Here is a 24,605-nt window from a genome sequence, read left to right as displayed (position 1 = left end):
AGAGAATGAAGAACATTTGATAATAGGAGTAAATTAGAAAGTTGCTTAAAATTGCAAGCTCTATCTGAATCACAAAATAAAAAATTTGGGTTCAGTGTCCCTTTAAGCCACAATACCTACCTAGGATCACAAAGGATAGCAAGCCACAATACCTACCTAGTATCACAAAGGATAGCAAGAGAACAAACTAAATTTGGTAATAAAAGTAAATTACAAAGTCTATAAATATTCAATGCTCTATTTTAATAATGGAAGTTTAAATTTTCCTTTCATGTCCATTTAAATGAATATGTATAGAATGCATTTTAATCTATAACTATCCCAGAGAGGACCCTCAAGTTCATTTCTTCATACAGTGGAGATTTTATATAATACCGTTTATTTAAACATAAAAAAATGCCTCTAAAAGGACCACTTGGTATTCTAATCCTTAAAGGGACAGTCTACTTGAAAATTTATATTGTTTAAAAAGATAAACAATCATTTTTATGACCCACTCCCCAGTTTTTCATAACCAACACGGTTATATTAATATACTTTTTACCTCTGTGATTACCTTGTATCTAAGCCTCTGCAGACTGCCTCCTTATCTCAGTTCTTTTGATAGACTTACATTTTAGCCAGTCAGTGCTGACTCATAAATAACTACACAAGAGTGAGCACAATGTAATCTATATGACACACATGAACTAGCACTATCTGTAAAACTGTTAAAATGCACTGAGATAAGAGGCACCATTCAACAGTTTAGAAAGCAATTTATGAGCCTAAAAAAGCTTTTAAAAAACAATACCAAGAGAACAATGCAAGAGTGATAATGATGATGAGTAAATTGGAAAGTTGTTTAAAATTGCATGCCCTATTTGAATCATAAAAGTTAAATTTTGACTTGACTGTCCCTTTGTCTACTAAATTGTTGTTCCATGTTAAAGAGTTATGATTTAATGGAATATAGAAATGCAAAAATGGAATGTTCTAATGTTAGAACATTTTATCATAGCACTATAGTTTTTCTTTAACAGTGTTTAACCCCTGCAAAATGGTTAAACATATAATAACAGTCAGTACTAGAGCAGCACTGCATTAATTTGATCTAGCTTAACACATCTAGTGAGCCAATGACAAGAGGCATATGCATGAAGCCACCAATCACCAACTAGCTTAGTGGCGCATTGCTGCTCCTGAGCCTACCTAGATATGCTTTTCAACAAAGTTTAACAAGACAAATAAGTACATTTTGTGACAGTAGTAAATTGAAAAGTCTCTTCAAATTGTGTGTTCTTTCTAAATCATAAAAGTTTAATTTTCACTTTCATCTTCTGCATATCATCTTCATTCATCCAAACACATAGTGCCCTGATTGTTCATAAACTAACATTCTAAAATAATTTGTTTATAAAGTAGCATTCTAAAATGATTTGTTCATAAACTAACATTCTAAAATTATCTATACTATAATTGCGTTTGTAATGTTCGTCGGCAGTTGCGCACAAATCCTCAATGGAATGTTGGCAGCGCGAGGCGAAGGTGGATTCTTTCACCACCCTGCCATTTTCGGAATCTACCGGGATACAGCGAAGGCAAACAGAGCTTTACAAAAAAAAACACCACCCGCATGAAGTATAACAAAAAAAAACCCTGAACCTCCCACACAAAGTTTTAACACACACACCACAAACCAACACATCGCAAACTAATAAAGTAATTAACCCCTTAATCCCTTAACCGTCAACCACCCACATCGCAATAAACCTAATTACCCTATTAACCCCTAAACCGCAAAACCCCCATATCGCAATAAACCTAATTACCCTATTAACCCCTAAACTAGTTAAATTATTAACCCCTAAACTGCAAAACCTCCACATCGCATTAAGCCTATTTACCATATTAACCCTAAACCCCAACATCACAATAAACCTATTAACCCCTTAAACCGCCAAAACCCACAACGCAAATAACTAATTAAATTACTAAGCCCCCTAACCTAACACCCCCTAAATTAACACAAATTACATAATAAAAAAAAAAAGCTAAGATTACAAAAAATAAAAAAGGCTAACATTACAGAACATAAAAAAAAAACAAATTACCAAAGTCTACAAAATTAAACCTAATACCTATGAAAATAAAAAAGCCCCCCCCCCAAATAAAAACACCCCCTAATCTAAGAATAAACTGCCAGTAGCCCTTAAAAGGGCTTTTTGCAGGGCATTGCCCCAAGATAAACAGCTCTTTTGCAGAAGAAAAAGTCTAAGTCCCCCCTAACAGTCAACCCCCCCACCCACCAAACCCCCCAAAATAAAAGAACCTAACACTGAAAAACCTAAACTACCCATTGCCCTGAAAAGGGCATTTGTTTGGGCATTGCCCTTAAAAGGGCATTTAGCTCTTTAAAGAATTGCCCACCCTAATCTAAATAAATTTTTTTTTTTTAAACCGAGGTTGATACTAATCGTTCCTGAAGTCCGGCGGAGAAGGTCCTGTCCCATGCGGTGAAGTCTTCTTCCAAGCGGCGACCTCTTCTTTCTTCTTCCAGAAACAATCCGGCGCGGGGCGGAGGGTTGAAGCTGAAGACCGATGACCATGGAGCTGAAGACCGGCGACCCTGGAACTGAAGACCGGCGACTGCGGAGCCGTGGAGGATCCTCTTCCGATTGCCGCCGTACACTGAATAGTGATTTCAAGGTACACGATTAAAGATGGCGTCCCTTGAATTCCTATTGACTGATTTGATTCTTCAAATTCAAATCAACCAATAGGATGAGAGCTACTGAAATCCTATTGGCTGATATAAACAGAAAAATCAAATCAGCCAATAGGAATTCAAGGGACGTCATCTTTAATCGCGTACCTTGAATTCACTATTCAGTGCACAGCGGCGATCGGAAGAAGAGAATCCTCCACGCTCCATGACTCCACGGTCGCCGATCTTCAGTTCTACCATCGCTGGTCTTCAGTTCCGCTGTCCTGGATGAAGAAAGAAGAGGTCCCCGCTTGTAAGAAGATGTCGGCCGCTTGTAAGAAGACTTCACCGCATGGAACAGGACCTTCTCCGCTGGACTTCAGGACCCGTGAGTATCTATGTGGGGCTTTAGTGTTGTTTTTTTTTTTTTTTTTAGATTAGGGATGGGCAGCAAAAGAGCTGAACGCCCTTTTAAGGGCAATGCCCATACAAATGCCATTTTCACGGCAATGGATAGTTTAGGTTATTTATTTTGGGGGGTTTTGTGGGTGGGGGGGGGTTACTGTTAGGGGGACCTTTCTCTTCTGCAAAAGAGCTGTTTATCTTGGGGCAATGCCCTGCAAAAAGCCCTTTTTAAGGGCTACTGGCAGTTTATTCTTAGATTAGGGGGTGTTTTATTTTGGGGGGCTTTTTTATTTTCATAGGTATTAAGTTTAATTTTCTAAACTTTGGTAATTTTGTTTTTTTATTTTCTGTAATATTAGATTTTTTTTATTTTCTGTAATTTTAGCTTAATTTAAACTAAGGTTTGATTTTTGGGGGTTAGACTTAGGTGTTTTATTTTAATTTTTAGATTAGGGATGGGCAACAAAAGAGCTGAATGCCCTTTCTTTCATGGAATTGGAAAGAGTCCATGAGCTAGTGACGAATGGGATATATAATCCTACCAGGAAGGGCAAAGTTTCCGAAACCTCAAAATGCCTATAAATACACCCCTCACCACACCCACAATTCAGTTTTACAAACTTTGCCTCCTGTGGAGGTGGTGAAGTAAGTTTGTGCTAAGATTTCTACGTTGCTATGCACTTCTCAGCATTTTGAAGCCGGATTCCTCTCAGAGTACAGTGAATGTCAGAGGGATGTGAAGGGAGTATCACCTATTGAAGGCAATGGTTTTCCTCACAGGAGATCTATTTAATAGGTTCTCTGTTATCAGTCATAGAGATTCATCTCCTATATCCCTTTTCAGATCGACGATATACTCTCATATTCCATTACCTCTACTGATAACTGTTTGAGTACTGGTTTGGCTATCTGCTATATGTGGATGGGTGTCTTTCGGACACTCTCAGCTATGGTTTGGCACTTTATGTATTAATAAAAAGTTCTAAATATATGTATTGTACTTATATTTGCGATGAGTCGGGTTTTATGTATATTTCCTTTTGCAGACTATAAGTTTCATATTTGGGAAAACATATTTAGGGAAATATTTTTCTTACCTGGGGTTTAGTCTTTCTCTTCTGCAAAAGAGCTGTTTATCTTGGGGCAATGCCCTGCAAAAAGCCCTTTTTAAGGGCTACTGGCAGTTTATTCTTAGATTAGGGGGTGTTTTATTTTGGGGGGCTTTTTTATTTTCATAGGTATTAAGTTTAATTTTCTAAACTTTGGTAATTTTGTTTTTTTATTTTCTGTAATATTAGATTTTTTTTATTTTCTGTAATTTTAGCTTAATTTAAACTAAGGTTTGATTTTTGGGGGTTAGACTTAGGTGTTTTATTTTAATTTTTAGATTAGGGATGGGCAACAAAAGAGCTGAATGCCCTTTCTTTCATGGAATTGGAAAGAGTCCATGAGCTAGTGACGAATGGGATATATAATCCTACCAGGAAGGGCAAAGTTTCCGAAACCTCAAAATGCCTATAAATACACCCCTCACCACACCCACAATTCAGTTTTACAAACTTTGCCTCCTGTGGAGGTGGTGAAGTAAGTTTGTGCTAAGATTTCTACGTTGCTATGCACTTCTCAGCATTTTGAAGCCGGATTCCTCTCAGAGTACAGTGAATGTCAGAGGGATGTGAAGGGAGTATCACCTATTGAAGGCAATGGTTTTCCTCACAGGAGATCTATTTAATAGGTTCTCTGTTATCAGTCATAGAGATTCATCTCCTATATCCCTTTTCAGATCGACGATATACTCTCATATTCCATTACCTCTACTGATAACTGTTTGAGTACTGGTTTGGCTATCTGCTATATGTGGATGGGTGTCTTTCGGACACTCTCAGCTATGGTTTGGCACTTTATGTATTAATAAAAAGTTCTAAATATATGTATTGTACTTATATTTGCGATGAGTCGGTTTTATGTATATTTCCTTTTGCAGACTATAAGTTTCATATTTGGGAAAACATATTTAGGGAAATATTTTTCTTACCTGGGGTTTAGTCTTTTTTCCAAATTGACTGCTTTTTCATTAAATTTTCACAGGCAAAATTAGGCTCGCAAGGCGCAAAATGCTGATGTTTATTGCGTCATTCTTGGCTCGAGAATTTTTTTGGCGCGAAGGTACGTCCGGTGACACAAGTTCGTCATTTCCGGGCGTCTTAGTTGACGCAGAGTTCTTTGCACAAGGTTGCGTCTGCAATGACGTGTGTCATTTCCGGATTTTGTTAGCGCCAAAATATTTCATTTTGCGTTGTGTGTCATACTTAGTGCCAAATAATTTCATTATTTAATACCCCATTCCTATGTGCCTCTTGCCTTTTTCTATGTCGGAGGGCTATGCTGTGTGCATTTTTTCCCATTCCTGAAACTGCCATATAAGGAAATTTATAATTTTGCTTTATATGTTGTTTTTTTTTCTCTTACATGTGCAAGATGTCTCAATCTGATCCTGTCTCAGAAACCACTGTTGGAAACCTGCTGCATGATAACAGTTCTACCAAAGCTAAGTGTATCTCTTGTAAATTTGTGGAAAATATATCTCCAGCTGTGGTATGTAATAGTTGTCATGATAAGCTTTTACATGCAGAGAATGAATCCGTCAATAATAGTACAATGCCTGTTGTTCCTTCAACATCTAATGTACATGATATTCCTGTGAATATAAAAGATTTTGTTGCTGATGCGATTCAGAAGGCTTTGTCTGCTATCCCGCCTTCTAATAAACGTAAAAGGTTTTTAAAAGTTCTCATAAAATTGATGACATTTCAAATGACCGACAACATACTGAATTATCCTCCTCTGATGAGGATCTATCTGATTCAGAAAATCCTACCTCAGATATTGACACTGACAAATCTACTTATTTATTTAAAATGGAGTATATTTGTTCCTTGTTAAGAGGTGTTGATTACATTGGATATTGAGGAAACTAGTCCTCTTAATATTAAAACTAGTAAACGTTTAAACTATGTTTATAAACCTCCTGTGGTTACTCCAGAGGTTTTTCCAATTCCTAATGCTATTTCTGATATGATTTCTAATGAATGGAATAGGCATGGTACTTCTTTTATCCCTTCTTCAAGGTTTAAAAATTGTATCCTTTGCCAGCAGTTAGTTTGGAGTTTTGGGAAAAGATCCCCAGAGTTGATGGGGCTATTTCTACTCTTGCCAAACGTACTGCTAATCCTATGGAAGATAGTACTTCCTTTAAAGGGACAGTCTAGGCCAAAATAAACTTTCATGATTCAGATAGGGCATGTCATTTTAAACAATTTTCCAATTTACTTTATCACCAATTTTGCTTTGTTCTCTTGGTATTCTTAGTTGAAAGCTTAACCTAGGAGGTTCATATGCTAATTTCTTAGACCTTGAAGGCCACCTCTTTTCAGAATGCATTTTAACAGTTTTCACCACTAGAGGGTGTTAGTTCACGTGTTTCGTATAGATAACACTGTGCTCGTGCACGTGAAGTTATCTGGGAGCAGGCACTGATTGGCTAGACTGCAAGTCTGTCAAAAGAACTGAAATAAAGGGGCAGTTTGCAGAGGCTTAGATACAAGATAATCACAGAGGTTAAAAGTATATTAATATAACTGTGTTGGTTATGCAAAACTGGGGAATGGGTAATAAAGGGATTTATCCATCTTTTAAAACAATAAATATTCTGGTGTAGACTGTCCCTTTAAGGACCCTTTAGATAGGAAACTTGAATCTTATCTAAGGAAAGCTTATTTATATTCTGGCCTGCCATTTCTTTGGCTGATGTTGCAGCTGCATCAACTTTTTGGTAGGAAAGTTTAGAGCAACAGGAAACAGATCCTGATTTGTCTAGCATTGTTTGCTTGCTTCAACATGCTAATCATTTTATCTGTGATGCCACTTTTGATATCATCAAATTTATGTTAAATATATGTCTTTAGCTATTTTAGCGAGAAGAGCTTTGTGGCTTTAATCTTGGAATGCTGATATGGTATCTAAATCTAGAGTACTATCTCTTTCTTTCCAAGGTAAAAATTTATTTGGTTCTCAGTTGGATTCAATTATTTCAACTGTCACTGGGGGGAAGGGAGTTTTTTGCCTCAGGATAAAAGACCTAAGGGTAAATCTAAAGCTTCTAATCATTTTCGTTCCTTTCGACAAAATAAGGAACAGAAACCGAATCCTTCCCCCCAAAGAATCTGGTTCCAATTGGAAACCTTCTTCAAGTTGGAATAAATCCAAGCCGTTTAAGAAACCAAAGCCAGCCCCCAAGTCTGCATGAAGTTGCGGCCCTCATTCCAGCTCAGCTGCTAGGGGGCAGATTAAGATTCTTCCAAAATATTTGGGCAGATTCTGTCCAAAATCAATGGATTCAGATGATTGTCTCTCAAGGGCACCGAATAGGATTCAGAGTAAGACCTCATGTGAGAAGATTTTTTTCTCTCACACATCCCAGCAAATCCAGTAAAGGCTTAGGCTTTTCTGAAGTGTGTTTCAGACCTGGAGCTTTCAGGGGTAATCATAGCAGTTCTGTTTCAGGAGCAGGGTCTGGGGTTTTATTCAAATCTATTCATTGTCCCAAAGAAAGAAAATTCATTCAGGCCAGTTCTGGATCAGAAAATTTTGAATCATTTTGTTAGAGTGCCAACTTTTAAAATGGTGACTATAAGGACTATTCTGCCTTTTGTTCAGCGAGGACATTATATGTCCACAATAGACTTACAGGATGTATATCTTCATGTTCCCGATTTATCCAGACCATTTTCAGTTTCTGAGATTCTCTTTTCTAGACAAGCATTACCAATATGTCGCTCTTCCGTTTGGCCTAGCGACAGCTCCAAGAATCTTTTCAAAGGTTCTCGGTGCCCTACTCTCTGTAATCAGAGAACGGGGTATTGCGGTGTTTCCTTATTTGGACGATATCTTGGTACTAGCTCAGTCTTTACATTCTGCAGAATCTCACACGAATCAACTAGTGTTGTTTCTTCAAAAACATGGTTGGAGGATCAATTTACCAAAAAGTTCCTTGATTCCTCAGACAAGGGTCTCAATCATTCCCTTCAGTAGCTATGTGCATGGAAGTTTTAGGTCTCATGACTGCAGCATCGGACACGATTCCCTTTGCTCGTTTTCATATGAGACCTCTCCAGCTTTGTATGCTGAATCAATGGTGCAGGGATTATACAAAGATATAACAATTAATATCCTTAAATCCCAATGTTCGACTGTCTCTGACTTGGTGGTTAGATCACCATCGTATAGTTCAAGTGGCCTTTTTTGTTCGTCCAACCTGGACTGTGATCACAACAGATGCAAGTCTTTCAGGTTGGGGATCTCTGACAGCACATGGGGTTTTGAAATCTCCAGAGGCGAGGTTACCAATCAATATTTTAGAATTCCGTGCTATTTTCAGGGCTCTTCAGGTTTGGCCTCTGTTGAAGGGAGAACCGTTCATTTGATTTCAGACAGACAATATCACAACTGTGGCATATGTCAATCATCAGGGTGAGACTCACAGTCCTCAAGCTATGAAAGAAGTATCTCGGATACTTGCTTGGGCGGAATCCAGCTCCTGTCTAATTTCTGCGGTTCATATCCCAGGTGTAGACAATTGGGAAGCGGATTATCTCATCCATCAGACTTTACATCCGGGGGAGTGGTTGCTCCATCCAGATGTGTTTTTTCAGATTGTTCAGATGTGGTGTCTTCCAGAAATAGATCTGATGGCCTCCAATCTAAACAAGAAACTTCCCTGGTAACTGTCCAGGTCCAGGGATTCTCAGGTGGAGGCGGTGGATGCGTTAGCAGTTCCTTGGTGTTACCAACCTGCTTATATCTTCCTGCCTCTAGTTCTTCTTCCAAGAGTGATTTCCAAGATCATCATGGAACAATGGTTTGTGTTGCTGGTAGCTCCAGCATGGCTTCACAGGTTTTGGTATGCGGATCTTGTTCGGATGTCCAGTTGCCAACCTTGGCCACTTCCTTTAAGATCAGACCTTATGTCTCAAGGTCCATTTTTCCATCAGGATCTCAAATCCTTAAATTTGAAGGTATGGAAATTGAAAGCCTAGTGCTTAGTCATAGAGGTTTCTCTGACTCAGTGATTAATACTATGGGCTAGATTTATCAAGCTCCTGCGGCAGCAAGTTCTCACAAGAACTTGCTCGCCGCGATTTATCAAGCAGCGGTCACCAGACCGCTGCTTCCCTAACATCTTCCGACAGAGGAGATTGACAGCTCCTGCCCGCGCGTGATTGGCTGTGCGCGGGCAGGGGGCGGGATTGCGCGCGAGCGCAAAATTGCACTCGTGTGCAATGTTAATTACCTGCTGGTAATTTCGCCCCACCACAGGCGAGCTGAGGCGTACAGGGGCGCGTATACGCGCCCCTGTACGCCTCAGCGTTGATAAATCTAGCCCTATGTTACAGGCTCATAAATCTGTTTCTAAAAAGATTTATTATCGAGTTTGGAAGACTTATATTTCATGGTGTTCTTCTCATAAATTCTCCTGCCATTCTTTTAGAATTCCTAGAATTTTACAATTTCTTCAGGAGGGTTTTAGACTTAGGTTTTTTTTTTGTTTGTTTTTTTATTTGTTTGTTTTAGATTAGGGATGGGCAGCAAAAGATCTGAATGCCCTTTTAAGGGCAATGCCCATAGAAATGCTCTTTTCAGGGCAATGGATAGTTTAGTTTTTTAGTGTTAGGTTTATTTATTTTGGGGAGGTTTGGTGGGATTTACTCTTGGGGGGGGATTTAGAATTTTTTGTAACTGCAAAAGAGCTCTTTAACTTAGGGCAATGCCCTACAAAAAGCCCTTTTAAGGGCTATTGGTAGTTCAGCATTAGATTAGGGGGTGTTTTTATTTTGGGGGAAGCTTTTTAATTTTCATAGGGATTAGGTTTATTTTTTTAATTTTTGATAATTTGTTCATTTTTTTCTGTAGTTCAATTTTTTTTTTTTTTTAACAACATGGTCGGCTAGATTGCAAGTTTTGCAGTATGAGTGAAAAAGCAGCATTAATGCTGTTTTTCACTACCGCTGGTATTACGAGTCTTGCAGGTTTAGCTGCACCGCTCACTTTTTTGGCCGTAACGCAACGTAACGACCGCATCTTTCCAAAAGTCCTTTTTCAATGGTACTTCTTTTGCGCTGGTTTTACGAGTTTGCCTGGGAGGCCAAAAAGTGAGCGGTACAGCCAATACCGTCAAAATCCATACCATAAACTGAAAGTCAGTAGTTATGGGTTTTATGTTACAACGCCGTAACATAAAACTCATAACTAAAGTGCTAAAAAGTACACTAACACCCATAAACTACCTATTAACCCCTAAACCAAGGCCCTCCCGCATCGCAAATAATAAAATAAAATTATTTACCCCTAATCTGCCGCTCCGGACATCGCGGCCACTATAATAAACATATTAACCCCTAAACCGCCGTACTCCCGCATTGCAAACACTAGTTAAATATTATTAACCCCTAATCTGCTGTCCCTAACATCGCCACAACCTACATTACTGTTATTAACCCCTAATCTGCTGCCCCCAAAATCGCCACCACTATACTAAAGTTATTAACCCCTAAACCTAAGTCTAACCCTAACACCCACTAACTTTAATATAATTAAAATAAATCTAAATGAAAATGACTATCATTAACTAAATAATTCCTATTTAAAACTAAATATTTACCTATAAAATAAACCCTAAGCTAGCTACAATATAACTAATAGTTACATTGTAGCTATCTTAGGTTTTATTTTTATTTCACAGGCAAGTTTGTATTTATTTTAACTAGGTAGAATAGTTAGTAAATAGTTATTAACTATTTACTAACTACCTAGCTAAAATAAATACAAATTTACCTGTAAAATAAAACCTAACCTGAGTTACACTAAAACCTAACCTTACACTACAATTAACTAAATTACAAAAAACCCCCACTAAATTACACAAAATAAAAAAGAAATTATCAAATATTTAATCTAATTACACCTAATCTAATAACCCTATCAAAATAAAAAAGCCCCCCAAAATAAAAAACCCCAAAGCCTAAACTAAACTGCCAATAGCCCTTAAAAGGGCCTTTTGCTGGGCCTTGCTCCAAAGAAATCGGCTCTTTTACCTGTAAAAAAAATACAAACAACCCCCCAAATAAAAACCGACCTAAAAAACCTAAGTTCCCCATTGCCCTCAAAAGGGCATTTGGATGGGCATTGTTAGCTCTTTTTCAGCCCAAACCCTAAGCTAAAAGTAAAACCCACCCAATAAACCCTTAAAAAAACCTAACACTAACCCCCGAAGATCCACTTACAGTTTTTGAAAACCCGACATACATCCTCAATAAAGCGGCAGAAGTCCACAGTGAAGCCGGCAGAAGTCTTCATCCAAGCGGGCCGAAGTCTTCATCCAAGCTGGCAGAATGTCTTCATCTAGACGGCATCTTCTATCTTCATCCATCCGGCGCGGAGCTGCTCCATCTTCAAGACATCCGGTGCAGAGCATCCTCTTCTTCTGATGGCTCTTCTCGAATGAAGGTTCCTTTAAGTGACGTCATTCAAGATGGGGTCCCTTGAATTACGATTGGCTGATAGAATTCTATCAGACAATAGGAATTAAAGGTGAAAAAATCCTATTGGGTGATGCAATCAGCCAATAGGATTGAGCTTCAATCCTATTGGTTGATCCAATCAGCCAATAGGATTGAGCTTGCATTCTATTGGCTGATTGGAATAGCCAATAGAATGCGAGCTCAATCCTATTGGCTGATTGCATCAGACAATAGGATTGAAGCTCAATCCTATTGGCTGATTGCATCAGACAATAGGATTTTTTCACCTTTAATTCCAATTGGCTGATAGAATTCTATCAGCCAATCAGAATTCAAGGGACGCCATCTTGGATGACATCACTTAAAGGAACCTTCATTCAAGTAGAGCCGTCGAAAGAAGAGGATGCTCCGCGCCGGATCTCTTGAAGACGGAGCTGCTCCGCGCCGGATGGATGAAGATAGAAGATGCCGTCTGGATGAAGATAGAAGATGCCGTCTGGATGAAGATTTCTGCCGGCTTGGATGAAGACTTCGACCCGCTTGGATGAAGGCTTCTGCCGGCTTCGCTGAGGACTTTTGCCGCTTCGTTGAGGATGGATGTCGGGTCTTCAAAAACTGTTGATCTTTGGGGGTTAGTGTTATGTTTTTTTAAGGGTTTATTGGGTGGGTTTTATTTTTAGCTTAGGGTTTGGGCTGAAAAAGAGCTAAATGCCCTTTTAAGGGCAATGCCCACCCAAATGCCCTTTTCAGGGCAATGGGGAGCTTAGGTTTTTTAGGTAGGTTTTTATTTGGGGGTTTTGGTTGTGTGGGTGGTGGGTTTTACTGTTGATGGGTTGTTTGTATTTTTTTTTACAGGTAAAAGAGCTGATTTCTTTGGGGCAATTCCCCCGCAAAAGGCCCTTTTAAGGGCTATTGGCAGTTTAGTTTAGGCTAGGGTTTTTTTGTTTTGGGTGGGGGCTTTTTATTTTCATAGGGATATTAGATTAGGTGTAATTAGTTAAACTATTTGATAATTTATTTTTTATTTTGTTTAATTTAGTGTTTTGTTTTTTTTGTAATTTAGTTAATTGTATTTAATAAATGTAATTTATTTAATTGTAGTGTAAGGTTAGGTTTTAGTGTAACTGAGGTTAGGTTTTATTTCACAGGTAAATTTGTATTTATTTTAGCTAGGTAGCTAGTAAATAGTTAATAACTATTTACTAACTAGTCTACCTAGTTAAAATAAATACAAACTTAACTGAAATAAAAATAAAACCTAAGATAGATGAAATGTAACTATTAGTTATATTGTAGCTATCTTAGGGTTTATTTTACAGGTAAGTATTTAGTTTTAAATAGGAATTATTTAGTTATTAATAGTAGGGTTTATTTAGATTTATTTTAATTACATTAAAGTTAGTGGGTGTTAGGGTTACATTAGGGTCAGACTTAGGGTTAGGGGTTAATAAATGTAGGTAGGTGGTGGCAATGTTAGGGGTGGCAGATTAGGGGTTAATAAGTGTAATGTAGGTGTCGGCGATGTCGGGGGCAGCAGATTAGCAGAATTAGTAGATTCTGCTACAATAAATATTTAGACATAAACATAGTTTATGTTAGCTAATATAAATATAGAAAAGGTCGCCGGTGTGGTGCCACTGTATTTGTGTTGTGATAAATGATCTATTTCTGAAGTGTGAGAATTATATACAGTAGAGCACACAGACTTATAAAACCCAATAAAATACACAATGGATAGTCTATGCGAAAAAGATAGACTTGCCAGGAAACAAAAAAGAACTGCAGATTTAAATGACATATTTGACAGCAATAGCTCCAGCCCCAATTCTAGCAATTACACCTCCCTAGATTCCATTCTGAGGGATATGCATAAAACTATGTACAAGCAGGATAAAGTCTGGTGGAACAGACACTTTTTTGAGAAGTATATTGAAAAAGAACTAATCCCTAGAGGCCTCAGAATTCAGTTGTTCCCGGCATTTGAATTCAAAGATTACAAACTAACAGTAGAATGGGAAGAAGCATTGTCAGAATGCTCTGTAAAACTCATGAAAATCCTAATGAAACATGACAGCTCTGAATATGATTTGTTAGAAAATAAAATCAAAGAACTGACTGACAATCTAACAAAATTTGAAACAGATACTGAATTTGATAAACTGTATAAATCCTATCAAAAGGAATTAGACAAACTGGAATTAGAACTGAAAGAAATAAAACAAGGTAAACTGAACAGAGACATCACAGACTTTAAAAATAATAAAGTGTATAAATGGCGCAACAAAAACTTTTACAAAAACCCAGGGAATAATACTAAAGCAACAGTGATTCAAAGTGACATCTCAGACACAGATGCAGAGGATAATTAACCTGTAAACAGTGTCACCCCTAGCACCTCCACAAGTATCCAATCAATCAGAGCTTCCAACAGAAATAAAAGAAAGGGCGAAAGTACAGACACACCAGGAGGGGAGGGAGGGCAAAGCAAAAGACCCACAAGGGGATGCGGACGCAACACGAACAGCAATCAGAGGCACTGGAGACAGCAACCCAGAGCCCCGAGTCCCTTCTCTCGATTGCGGAACAATCATTGAGAGTTATTAATCTCTCCACAATAAATCTTTCCAAGGAACATATTGCAGTTTTATCAAAAGGCCTATCTTTTTGTCCATCCACAGGGATAGACAAATATGAAACGATTAAAGATATACAACTTTTCATTGGAAAATTATATCTAAAGAAACAATTTACTGAACCCAGCATAGATTGGGGCTGGAGCGAAGAAGAGCTAGAAACTATTCAAGACCTGGACACTCTATTAGGAGAGTCAGATGGTACAGAACATGGTAAATGGAGGGATCTGGTTCGCACTAAATCAACCTATGTACCTAAGAAGATACATTGCCCTCAAATAGAGGTATTTAATCAGATGGTTTGTAAAGACATTTCAGCTCTATATCCTCTACCGACAACTCCCAATTTAACATATAAGTTAAGACAAGCACTAAAGGATATGAGTACTTGGGATGAAGTGGTATTTAGGAACGCAGATAAGGGTGGCAATATTGTAATATGGCCCCTTGAGATGTATCTAAAGGAAGCCAATAAACAATTAACAGATAAAAATTGCTACATGAGACTTCTAAATAATCCGACTATAGGTTATCTCAAAATCTATAATCATATGATAAATGAAGCTAAACAGAACCACATTCTCAATACAAAAGAAATTAAATTTCTACAGAGAGATCATCCAATCACACCAACATTTTATCTCATTCCAAAGGTGCACAAAAATAAACACACACCACCGGGCAGACCGATCGTTTCGGGAATAGGTTGCTTAACAGAGCAGGCTAGTAAATATCTAGACTACAGACTGAGAAGATTGGTACATGAACTTCCATCTTATGTACAAGATACCATGGAAGTTCTGGCAAGATTAAACAACATTCATACTGACAAAGATACTTGGTTGGTAACAACTGATGTTGAATCTTTATACACTTCAATCAACCATGTGGACGGAATAAATGCGGTTCAGTACTTTCTAGATCAAAAATCGGAAGAAGATAAACAACATGATGAATTTGTAATTAAACTCCTCAAATTTATTCTCCAATATAACTATTTCATCTTTGACAACAAATACTACCTCCAGACAAGGGGAACAGCCATGGGTACAGCATGCGCACCAACATATGCAAACCTTTTCCTTGGCTGGTGGGAGGCAGAATATGTTTTTACGGAGAATAATAAAAACTATACAGTGGCTTCGGTACATAGATGATATCTTCTTCATCTGGGAAGGTTCATATAAAGAATTACAAGAATTCATCGCTATACTGAACAACAACAAGTTTAACATCAAATTAACCCACGAAGCAAACCAACAGTGTATCAACTTTTTGGACCTAACAATACTCAAAGATGCTGAAGGTACCATAAAGACAGATCTTTTCAGAAAAACAACGGCAACTAACAGCCTACTTCATAACAGCAGTGCACATGCAAGTAATACCATGAAGAGTCTCCCGACAGGGGAATTCCTGAGAATCAGGAGAAATTGTTCGGATTCTCATACTTTCCAAATACGTGCTCAAGAATTAGAGAGCAGATTATTAGAGAGAGGATATAGTAAAAGAACCATCAAGAAAGCAAAATACAGAGCACAAGAAACCAATAGACAAGAACTTTTAAAGAAGAAATTCAGAACTAGGAGTGATGCTCCAAGACTCATAACTACATATAATTCTCAAAGTAAAAGGGTCAATGAAATTTTAAACAAATATTGGTACATTCTTAAATCTGATCCAACCTTAAAAGATATCATAGGGACTAGACCTTCCATTTCATATAAACGAACACGTAACATCAAAGATATGATCACGAGTAGTCATCTACAGAGACACAAAACTAAGACAGCATTAGCTCCAGGATCACACAAATGTGACAACTGTAGCACGTGTAAATACATGATTAAATCTGATCATATAATAGACCGATTCAGGAAGAACATGTCATCAAAGACTACATCAGCTGCCAAACGGAGGGAGTAATATACTTACTCATATGCAAGTGTGAAAAATTCTACGTAGGGATGACGACACGAAAATTAAGAGTGAGAATTATGGAGCATCTACGCAACATCAGAAACGCTGAGAAAGATAAGAAAGATGATAAAACTCTAACAAGTGTCGCGCAACATTTCCTACAGTACCATAAAGCTAATGCTGAAGAACTACAATTTAAAGGTATAGAAAGAATAAGACTGGGTATCAGAGGAGGAAATCTTGAAACAGCACTACTAAAAAGAGAAAGCAGATGGATATACCTTCTCAATACTGTTCAACCATTCGGCATGAATGAAAATAATAATTTCTATGTACATCTTCAAACCTAGATCAATGGAGACAACTCCAACAATGTTCTTGATACATAAAAAATAATAATAAAAAAGTTGATCAAATATTAACATACTTGATACAGTCTGATAAATAATAAAACCACCAGCGCTTAAGTAAACATGAGCAATGTGATTAATAAAAATATATAGAAAACAAACAATTTACTCAAAACATTGATTTTCTTTATTTTAAAATTGTAATTCATAAAGCATATGAATTCTATAATTCGAACTTTAATAGAATTTTCAGCAGTGAAATAATTTTATATATAAAAGCGCACAAGTCACTTACAATATTCTGTCTGAATATTGTCACAATTTCCTTCACTTCAGATCACGTTTTAAGTCACATACAGTAATTTGCACTCACTTGAAAGTATTGTCCCTTTAATGGGAACACATATATAATGGTGCTAATTTTTGGACTAGCATTTATCTGTAATGGATGCATATAATGCATCATATAGAAACAAGACACAATTGGAATTCATATAATTCACACAACCTCAGTTGTTTACACAGCATATTTATTATTTTACCAGCATGAGCACATTAACATTCACAATAATTTCTAACACATCATAACACCTATCACTTATTTGTAAGGTTGTAATTTCATTCAAAATACCATTTAACATGTGGTGTTTTGGATATTCTAATACATCACCACACCTAACACTCCTTTGCAAGGTTTCAATTTTAAGGAATATACTACTTAATATATGGCGTTCCAGATATTCACTGTGTTACAATAAAACATTTCAAAACTCATATATAACCCAGGTCCCCAACAGATATACAATATGTTAACCATAACATATTGTATATACACCAATAAAGGTACATATTTCTTTATACTAAAATACACTAATAGGACCAACATAAATATAAATTTCAAACCCTCTTTTATATATATGACTCTTTATCTAATGAATCATAGTATCTATGAAAACAAAATGTTTTAAGTTATACAAACGAGCAACAAAATCAAAAAGAGAACAAACATGATACTTTAAAGGATGTTTTTTATTATTATATCACTCTGTATATCACTTCTTTATAAAAGAAAGAACCTACAAAAGTAAGGACAAAACCTGAGATGAGAACAATTTTGTATAAAACAACAAAAAAATAATAATAAAAAATCGCAAAATTTACATTCTAATTTAAGTTATTTTATTGTTGCTAAATGTTTTTCATCAGACATAAAACCTATTCCTATATGCTTAAAAACTAATATACAAAATTTATCACAAAACCTGAAAAAAGATATAATAAACCAAGAAGATTGGACATCAGTAATGATCAAGATACATAGTAATACAAAGTACACAGTATCATTAGTTTGAAACTTGGTTTCCTCCTCTTCACTTTTAACAACATGCAATCAACATTTAAACAGACGCATATCTGCATCTTACGTTTGTGATCTGTCAAGCTCCTATCGCTATTGCAAATAATACAAAAAACAAGCAATCATATGATTGGTTGAATTCACTTGACAGACAACGAGACTATCCAACCAAACAGGAGATATGATTGGGACCGGGTCCTCAACCCGCTTATACTCTTAAACTTCCGGCGGCTCGCCGCCTTTGAAAAAGCCCTATACGGGCGAAACCGGTCAGGGGGTTATAGAGCTTAGGGGAGCTCTATTAATTTTTTAAATTCTACCTAGATTTGTGGGCCAGTATAGGCAGGATTAGACTAAAAAAATTATCGGACTTAATATAGAATACTATTATTAGCCCTACTTGAATATACAATTAGCTATCGCTAACTCAGACTAAACAGATTGTGCCTAGTCATAAGAGCTTTATCTAAAAGCGGCCACCTACTCAGAGCTGAATATAGGCACCATTCTTAAGGGGTGTGATACCAACCTTAATTTATAAGTAGCGCAAATGATTATTTAAATTGTTAATGTACTTCTAACTCTGTGGTTATAAAAACAATTCTCTAACTATTGCTACAAAGAACCAATAGGACGGACAGCATTACAGACTATCTAATTGAAATATAACAAGCGGTTCTAGAAAGTTTAAATAATTTTATAACTTCATACATAGACCGGATATATACCGGCATAGGTATTGGGTTAATGTAATCAACTATACTAGTGCAATTTACACATGCACGCTTGAACTCAAAACCATTTCGATTAACTATTTGAAAACCTACTTGCTTATACTCTGCAAATAAACCTGTTTCCTATGGGAGTATTTCACATATATTCAATAGTGAAATAAACTTTATCTGTATAATTACAATAAACAACTAGCAATTTTATGAATTCAACCTATTTATAAGAGGTACAAACTGTAACAAAACAATCACAAGGTGGCACATGTAATTTAATGCTCTGAAATCTATACCATGTAGTATTAACTATTATATAATAGGAATGGGATGGTATTTGTACAAATACTGTGATATTACACAGTTACAATAAACATATATAAACACTCATAAAGGGTTGTGTGTAATTGAAACACTTTGAAATCTACATTATTCAATAGCAACTTGAGCACTATAGGATATCATATGCACAAATAAAGTGATATCACACAGGAAATAAAGTGTATTAAAACACACGGTGTCATGTGTAACTCAAAATGCATTGAAACCCAGATTATCTAGTACTAATCTAAGTGCAACATAAATGTGAAGTTATACGCACAAAACAAGCGATACCATACACTTATTAACATTACTCTTACTGAGTGTCACCAATGTTATAACTAATCCCAACAATAATATTACATTAAGACCAAGAGCTTTGATTGATAAACTTTTGACATAAGATAGCCTACTATCCAGAAGCATGAATATATCTACAATAAGATAGTAACATAGTTGTGTACTCATATCATATTGCCCTGAATAAATACAAGACTAACTGTCTAACTTGTACATTTACCCTTATTAGAATATTTTCAGAGCTTGACATAGAGGGATATTATATCCCCAATATATGAAGACTTCCACAGCTTATTAAATACTTTACACTTTTATAGTATATTCAGTGCTTGATATCATAATTGATTGTCTCTAACAATTATTGATTTCTCTAATAGTGATCTTAGCTATAGCTTCCTACCTACTCATTTTCCTTCTAATACTTTTGATACATCAAAGGCTTACTGAAGATTAAGGAATAGGCCCACATTTCTTTGGTTGTTTTTAATTTGAGTGTTTTATTTTAAAAAATCTAATAAAAGTTACATTTTAAATTTTCCCAATTACTCCACTTCTAGTCCAGGCTCAGAGTGCTATATGTGCAGTCTTTTGAGAGGTCTCTTCCTCTTTCTTGTCTAGTATATTACACACTGCACAGCACCAACTTTTCTGCTACAATAAATATTTAGACATAAACATAGTTTATGTTAGCTAATATAAATATAGAAAAGGTCGCCGGTGTGGTGCCACTGTATTTGTGTTGTGGCAGATTAGGGGTGTTTAGACTCAGGGTTTATGTTAGGGTGTTAGGTGTAAACATAAATTTAGTTTCCCCATAGGAATCAATGGGGCAGCGTTATGGAGCTTTACGCTCCTTTATTGCAGGTGTTAGGCTTTTTTTTAGCCGGGTCTCCCCATTGATGTCTATGGGGAAATTGTGCACAAGCACGTAAAACCAGCTCAAAACAGTGCTGGTATTGGAGTGTAGTATGGAGCTCAATTTTGCTCTATGCTCACTTATTGCCTGCTTATGCCTGGTTTATGAAAACCTGTAATAGCGGCGCTATAGGGAGGTGAGCGGTGGCAATAACATGCAAGTTAGCACCCAGCAGCTCTTACCGCAAAACTCGTAATCTAGCCGATAGACTGCACTCTGGGCAGGCTTTACCAACTAGTTTCTTTATAAACTAACATTCTAAAATGATTTGTTCATAAACTAAAATTCTAAAATGATGCTTTAACATATTTTGCTAGGGCTCTGTGCTCATGTATTGAAAATTATAAGATTAACAGAAGATCACCTGTATATGTAATTAGATTCTATTGTTTCATACCATTCATAAAGAGAAGTATATTTGTTCCGTATTTTCGGGTGAACAATGTATTGTGAGTTTCTTAAAGGGACATGAAACCCAACTTTTTTCTTTCATGATTCAGATATAACAAGCAATTATAAACAACTTTCTAATTTACTTCTATTATCTAATTTGCTTCATTCTCTTGATATCCTTTGCTGGAAAGCATATCTAGATAGGCTCTGTAGCTGCTGATTGGTGGCTGCACATAGATCTGTCGTGTGATTGGCTCACCTTTGTGCATTGCTATTTCTTCAACAAAGGATATCTAAAGAATTAAGCAAATTTTATAATAGAAGTAAATTGGAATGTTGTTTAAATTTGCATTCTCTAGTTAATTCATGAACTAAAAATGTGGGGTTTAATGTCCCTTTAATCATTCATCAAAGGCCATATCAAGCATATTTCTTATTCTCCTAAAACATACATTCTAGAATGGTTAAAAAATGTAGAAATAATTTAAACTTTTTCAAGTTTATATAGTAGTAATTGGAATGCAAATGTGTTGTTTATATATTGTTTTATCTTAACTGTATATACAACTTTGTAACCTGTGCTATACTTTTACAGCTTCAGGCTACATGGAAATGGAGACTAATGGACTAGATAATAATGTACTGACACAGCCCGCAGAGCTACTGATCACTTGCAGCAGTGCAGAATCTAATGCAACCAATGAGGCAGTTCAGGTTGTTTTTGTGTTTTGTTTTGTTTTTGCTACTGTGCTTTTACTTGGCTTGTTCATATTTTCTCACTTCTTCTTCAGACCTCCAATTCAGCCAAAATCTTGATTTAATCAGAAAATTCCTTTTGTAAGGGGATACTTTCAATTTGATTTTATTAAAACATGAATTTTTTTTTTTTTAGGATACGATAAGCCAACAATTAACCACTGTCACAGAACATTACCACTTTATCGATCAAAATGGTCAAGCTATCCAATATGAAATTCAGGCACTTTCTGATGCCAGCCCACAGATGGTAAGCTATGTTTTAATACACAGCATCTTGTATAGCACTATTATATGCATAATTTCATTTTCTCACTTTCAACACGCTATAGTGAATTTGTCACAGGTCGTGTTTACATAGTTGTTGGTAATCTACAGTTATAAAACGTAAAAATTAGCACTACACAAAATCCCTTATGGTCTTCCGTTTAACACAGAGTTTAAATATCCAGCATTCTGTTTTACCAGCTCATGAAACATTCGTCAGGCAGTATCTATAATATGTTGCTTTTAAAATATGCATGTGGCATTTAACTCTGATCATTTCTTATCTCTGATCATTTCTTATTTCTTATCTCATCTCTTTTTTTGTAACTAAGGTTTATATTATTTTCTGGGACTGCTAGCACTGTTGTTCTGTGCAATTGATCATTGGTGTAGCACCACATTTTTATTTTTATTTTTGTGTATATATATATATATTTGAAACACATGTAAATACATTACTAATATATTTATCTTTGTAAAGATAAATAATGAAAAATACTGTTTACTTTAATGTTATTTTTTTTCTGATGTTTTATACTTTAAAGGGATATGAAACCAAAGTTTTTTCTTTCATGATTCAGATAGTGTTTTAATGTAGCCACCAGTCAGCAAGCTCTACCCAGGGCTCTGAACCAAAAATAGGCTGGCTCCTAAGCTTACATTACTGCTTTTCAAATAAAGATACCAAGAGAACAAAGAAAATTTGATAATAGGACTAAATTGCACAGTTCCTTAAAACTGCATGCTCTATCTGAATCATGAAAGAAAAAAAAATGGGTTTAATATCCCTTTTAATGTAGTCTAATCATATTTTAGTTGAAATGTTTTTTATTGCAGAATACACAAAGGTTACATCACATAGTATACATATAAGGGAGATCTCTCAGATACAATCAAGAGTGCTTTTAATAGACCAGTTAACAGTGGTCTGTTTTTCTGTGTTTCTGCATGCTCAGATATGTTTTCACCAAAAGAGAAGAATGAACATCACATAAACAGAAAATTTCTATAGTCCAGTATTCATCTTCCCCCTTCTGCATCTCTCAAACATTTTTTCCTTGTAACAATAAAAAATGAACAATAAAATAAAACTTAAACAATAACTTGCCTGTCTCATTTGTTTGCTCGTCACAGATCCGAGGAGGGAGCCCCCCGTCTAATCATATTTTAACCCCTTAATGACCACAGCACTTTTCCATTTTCTGTCCGTTTGGGACCAAGGCTATTTTTACATTTTTGTGGTGTTTGTGTTTAGCTGTAATTTTCCTCTTACTCATTTACTGTACCCACACATATTATATACCGTTTTTCTCGCCATTAAATGGACTTTCAAAATATACCATTATTTTCATCATATCTTATAATTTACTATAAAAAATATTATAAAATATGAGGAAAAAAATGGGAAAAAACACACTTTTTCTAACTTTGACCCCCAAAATCTGTTACACATCTACAACCACCAAAAAACACCCATGCTAAATAGTTTCTAAATTTTGTCCTGAGTTTAGAAATACCCAATGTTTACATGTTCTTTGCTTTTTTTGCAAGTTATAGGGCCATAAATACAAGTAGCACTTTGCCATTTCCAAACCACTTTTTTTCAAAATTAGCGCTAGTTACATTGGAACACTAATATCTTTCAGGAATCTCTGAATATCCATTGACATGTATATATTTTTTTTTAGAAGACATCCCAAAGTATTGATCTAGGCCCATTTTGGTATATTTCATGCCACCATTTCACCGCCGAATGCGATCAAATAAAAAAATTATTTTACCTTTTCACAAATTTTTTCACAAACTTTAGGTTTCTCACTGAAATTATTTACAAACAACTCATGAAATTATGGAATAAATGGTTGTAAATGCTTCTCTGGGATCCCCTTTGTTCATAAATAGCAGACATATATGGCTTTGGCTTTGCTTTTTGGTAATTAGAAGGCTGCTAAATGCCACTGCGCACCAACCGTGTATTATGCCCAGCAGTGAATGGGTTAATTAGGGAGCATGTAGGGAGCTTCTAGGGTTAATTTTAGCTCTAGTGTAGTGTAGTAGACAACCCCAAGTATTGATCTAGGCCCATTTTGGTATATTTCATGCCACCATTTCACCGCCAAAAGCAATCAAATAAAAAAAAATTGTTCACTTTTTCAAACTTTAGGTTTTTCACTAAAATTATTTACAAACAGCTTGTGCAATTATGGCACAAATGGTTTTAAATGCTTCTCTGGGATCCCCTTTGTTCATAAATAGCAGACATATATGGCTTTGGCGTTGCTTTTTGGTAATTATAAGGCCGCTAAATGCTGCTGCGCATCACATGTGTATTATGGCCAGCAGTGAAGGGGTTAATTGGGTAGTTTGTAGGGAGCTTGCAGGGTTAATTTTAGCTTTAGTGTAGAGATCAGACTCCCACCTGACACATCCCACCCCCTGATCCCTCCCAAACAGCACTCTTCCCTCCCCCACCCCACAATTGTCCCCGCCATCTTAAGTACTGGCAGAAAGTCTGCCAGTACTAAAATAAAAGGTATAAAAAAAAAATATATAATTTTTTTTAAAGCATATTTACATATGCTGCTATGTAGGGTCCCCCCTTAGCCCCCAACCTCCCTGATCCCCCCCAAAATAGCTCCCTAACCCTCCCCCTCTGCCTTATTGGGGCCATCTTGGGTACTGGCAGCTGTCTGCCAGTACCCAGTTTGCAAATAAAAATGTTTTTTTTTAATTTTTTACTATTTGTTTCTGTAGTGTAGCTTCCCCCCCACAGTCCAATACCCCACCAGCCAAACCGATCAGCAAAATAAACATATTAACCCCTTTGATCCCCACTTCTAACAAAAAAAATTTCTGTAGCGTAGTGGTTCCCACCCGCTCCCTCCCCGTGCACGCGCCCGCCCGGCCTCCCCGTGCACGTACGCGCGTCCGTGCGCGTCCCCCCGGTCGTCCCCGCCCCCGATCCCGCCCCCTCCGCATCACAAAGGCCATCGATGGCCG

The 24,605-nt window shown here is 36.5% G+C and overlaps 1 protein-coding gene across 1 annotated transcript in view; it reads left to right on the top strand.

The window, feature by feature from the left end:
- CARF (calcium responsive transcription factor) overlaps positions 1–24,605 on the top strand; it is a 261,735-nt gene that overhangs the window by 7,501 nt on the left and 229,629 nt on the right. Inside the window, exons 2-3 of the mRNA XM_053698682.1 lie at positions 21,178–21,296; positions 21,475–21,588. Of these exons, the coding sequence (XP_053554657.1) occupies positions 21,189–21,296; positions 21,475–21,588 (222 nt within the window). The 5' untranslated portion in view covers positions 21,178–21,188. The remainder of the gene's footprint in view (positions 1–21,177; positions 21,297–21,474; positions 21,589–24,605) is intronic.

This window comes from Bombina bombina, chromosome 1 (genome assembly GCF_027579735.1).
Source record: "Bombina bombina isolate aBomBom1 chromosome 1, aBomBom1.pri, whole genome shotgun sequence".
In the NCBI taxonomy this organism is placed as follows: Eukaryota; Metazoa; Chordata; class Amphibia; order Anura; family Bombinatoridae; genus Bombina; species Bombina bombina.
Note: the sequence above shows the minus strand (reverse complement) of the source record. Positions and strands in the feature narration are given on the sequence as shown.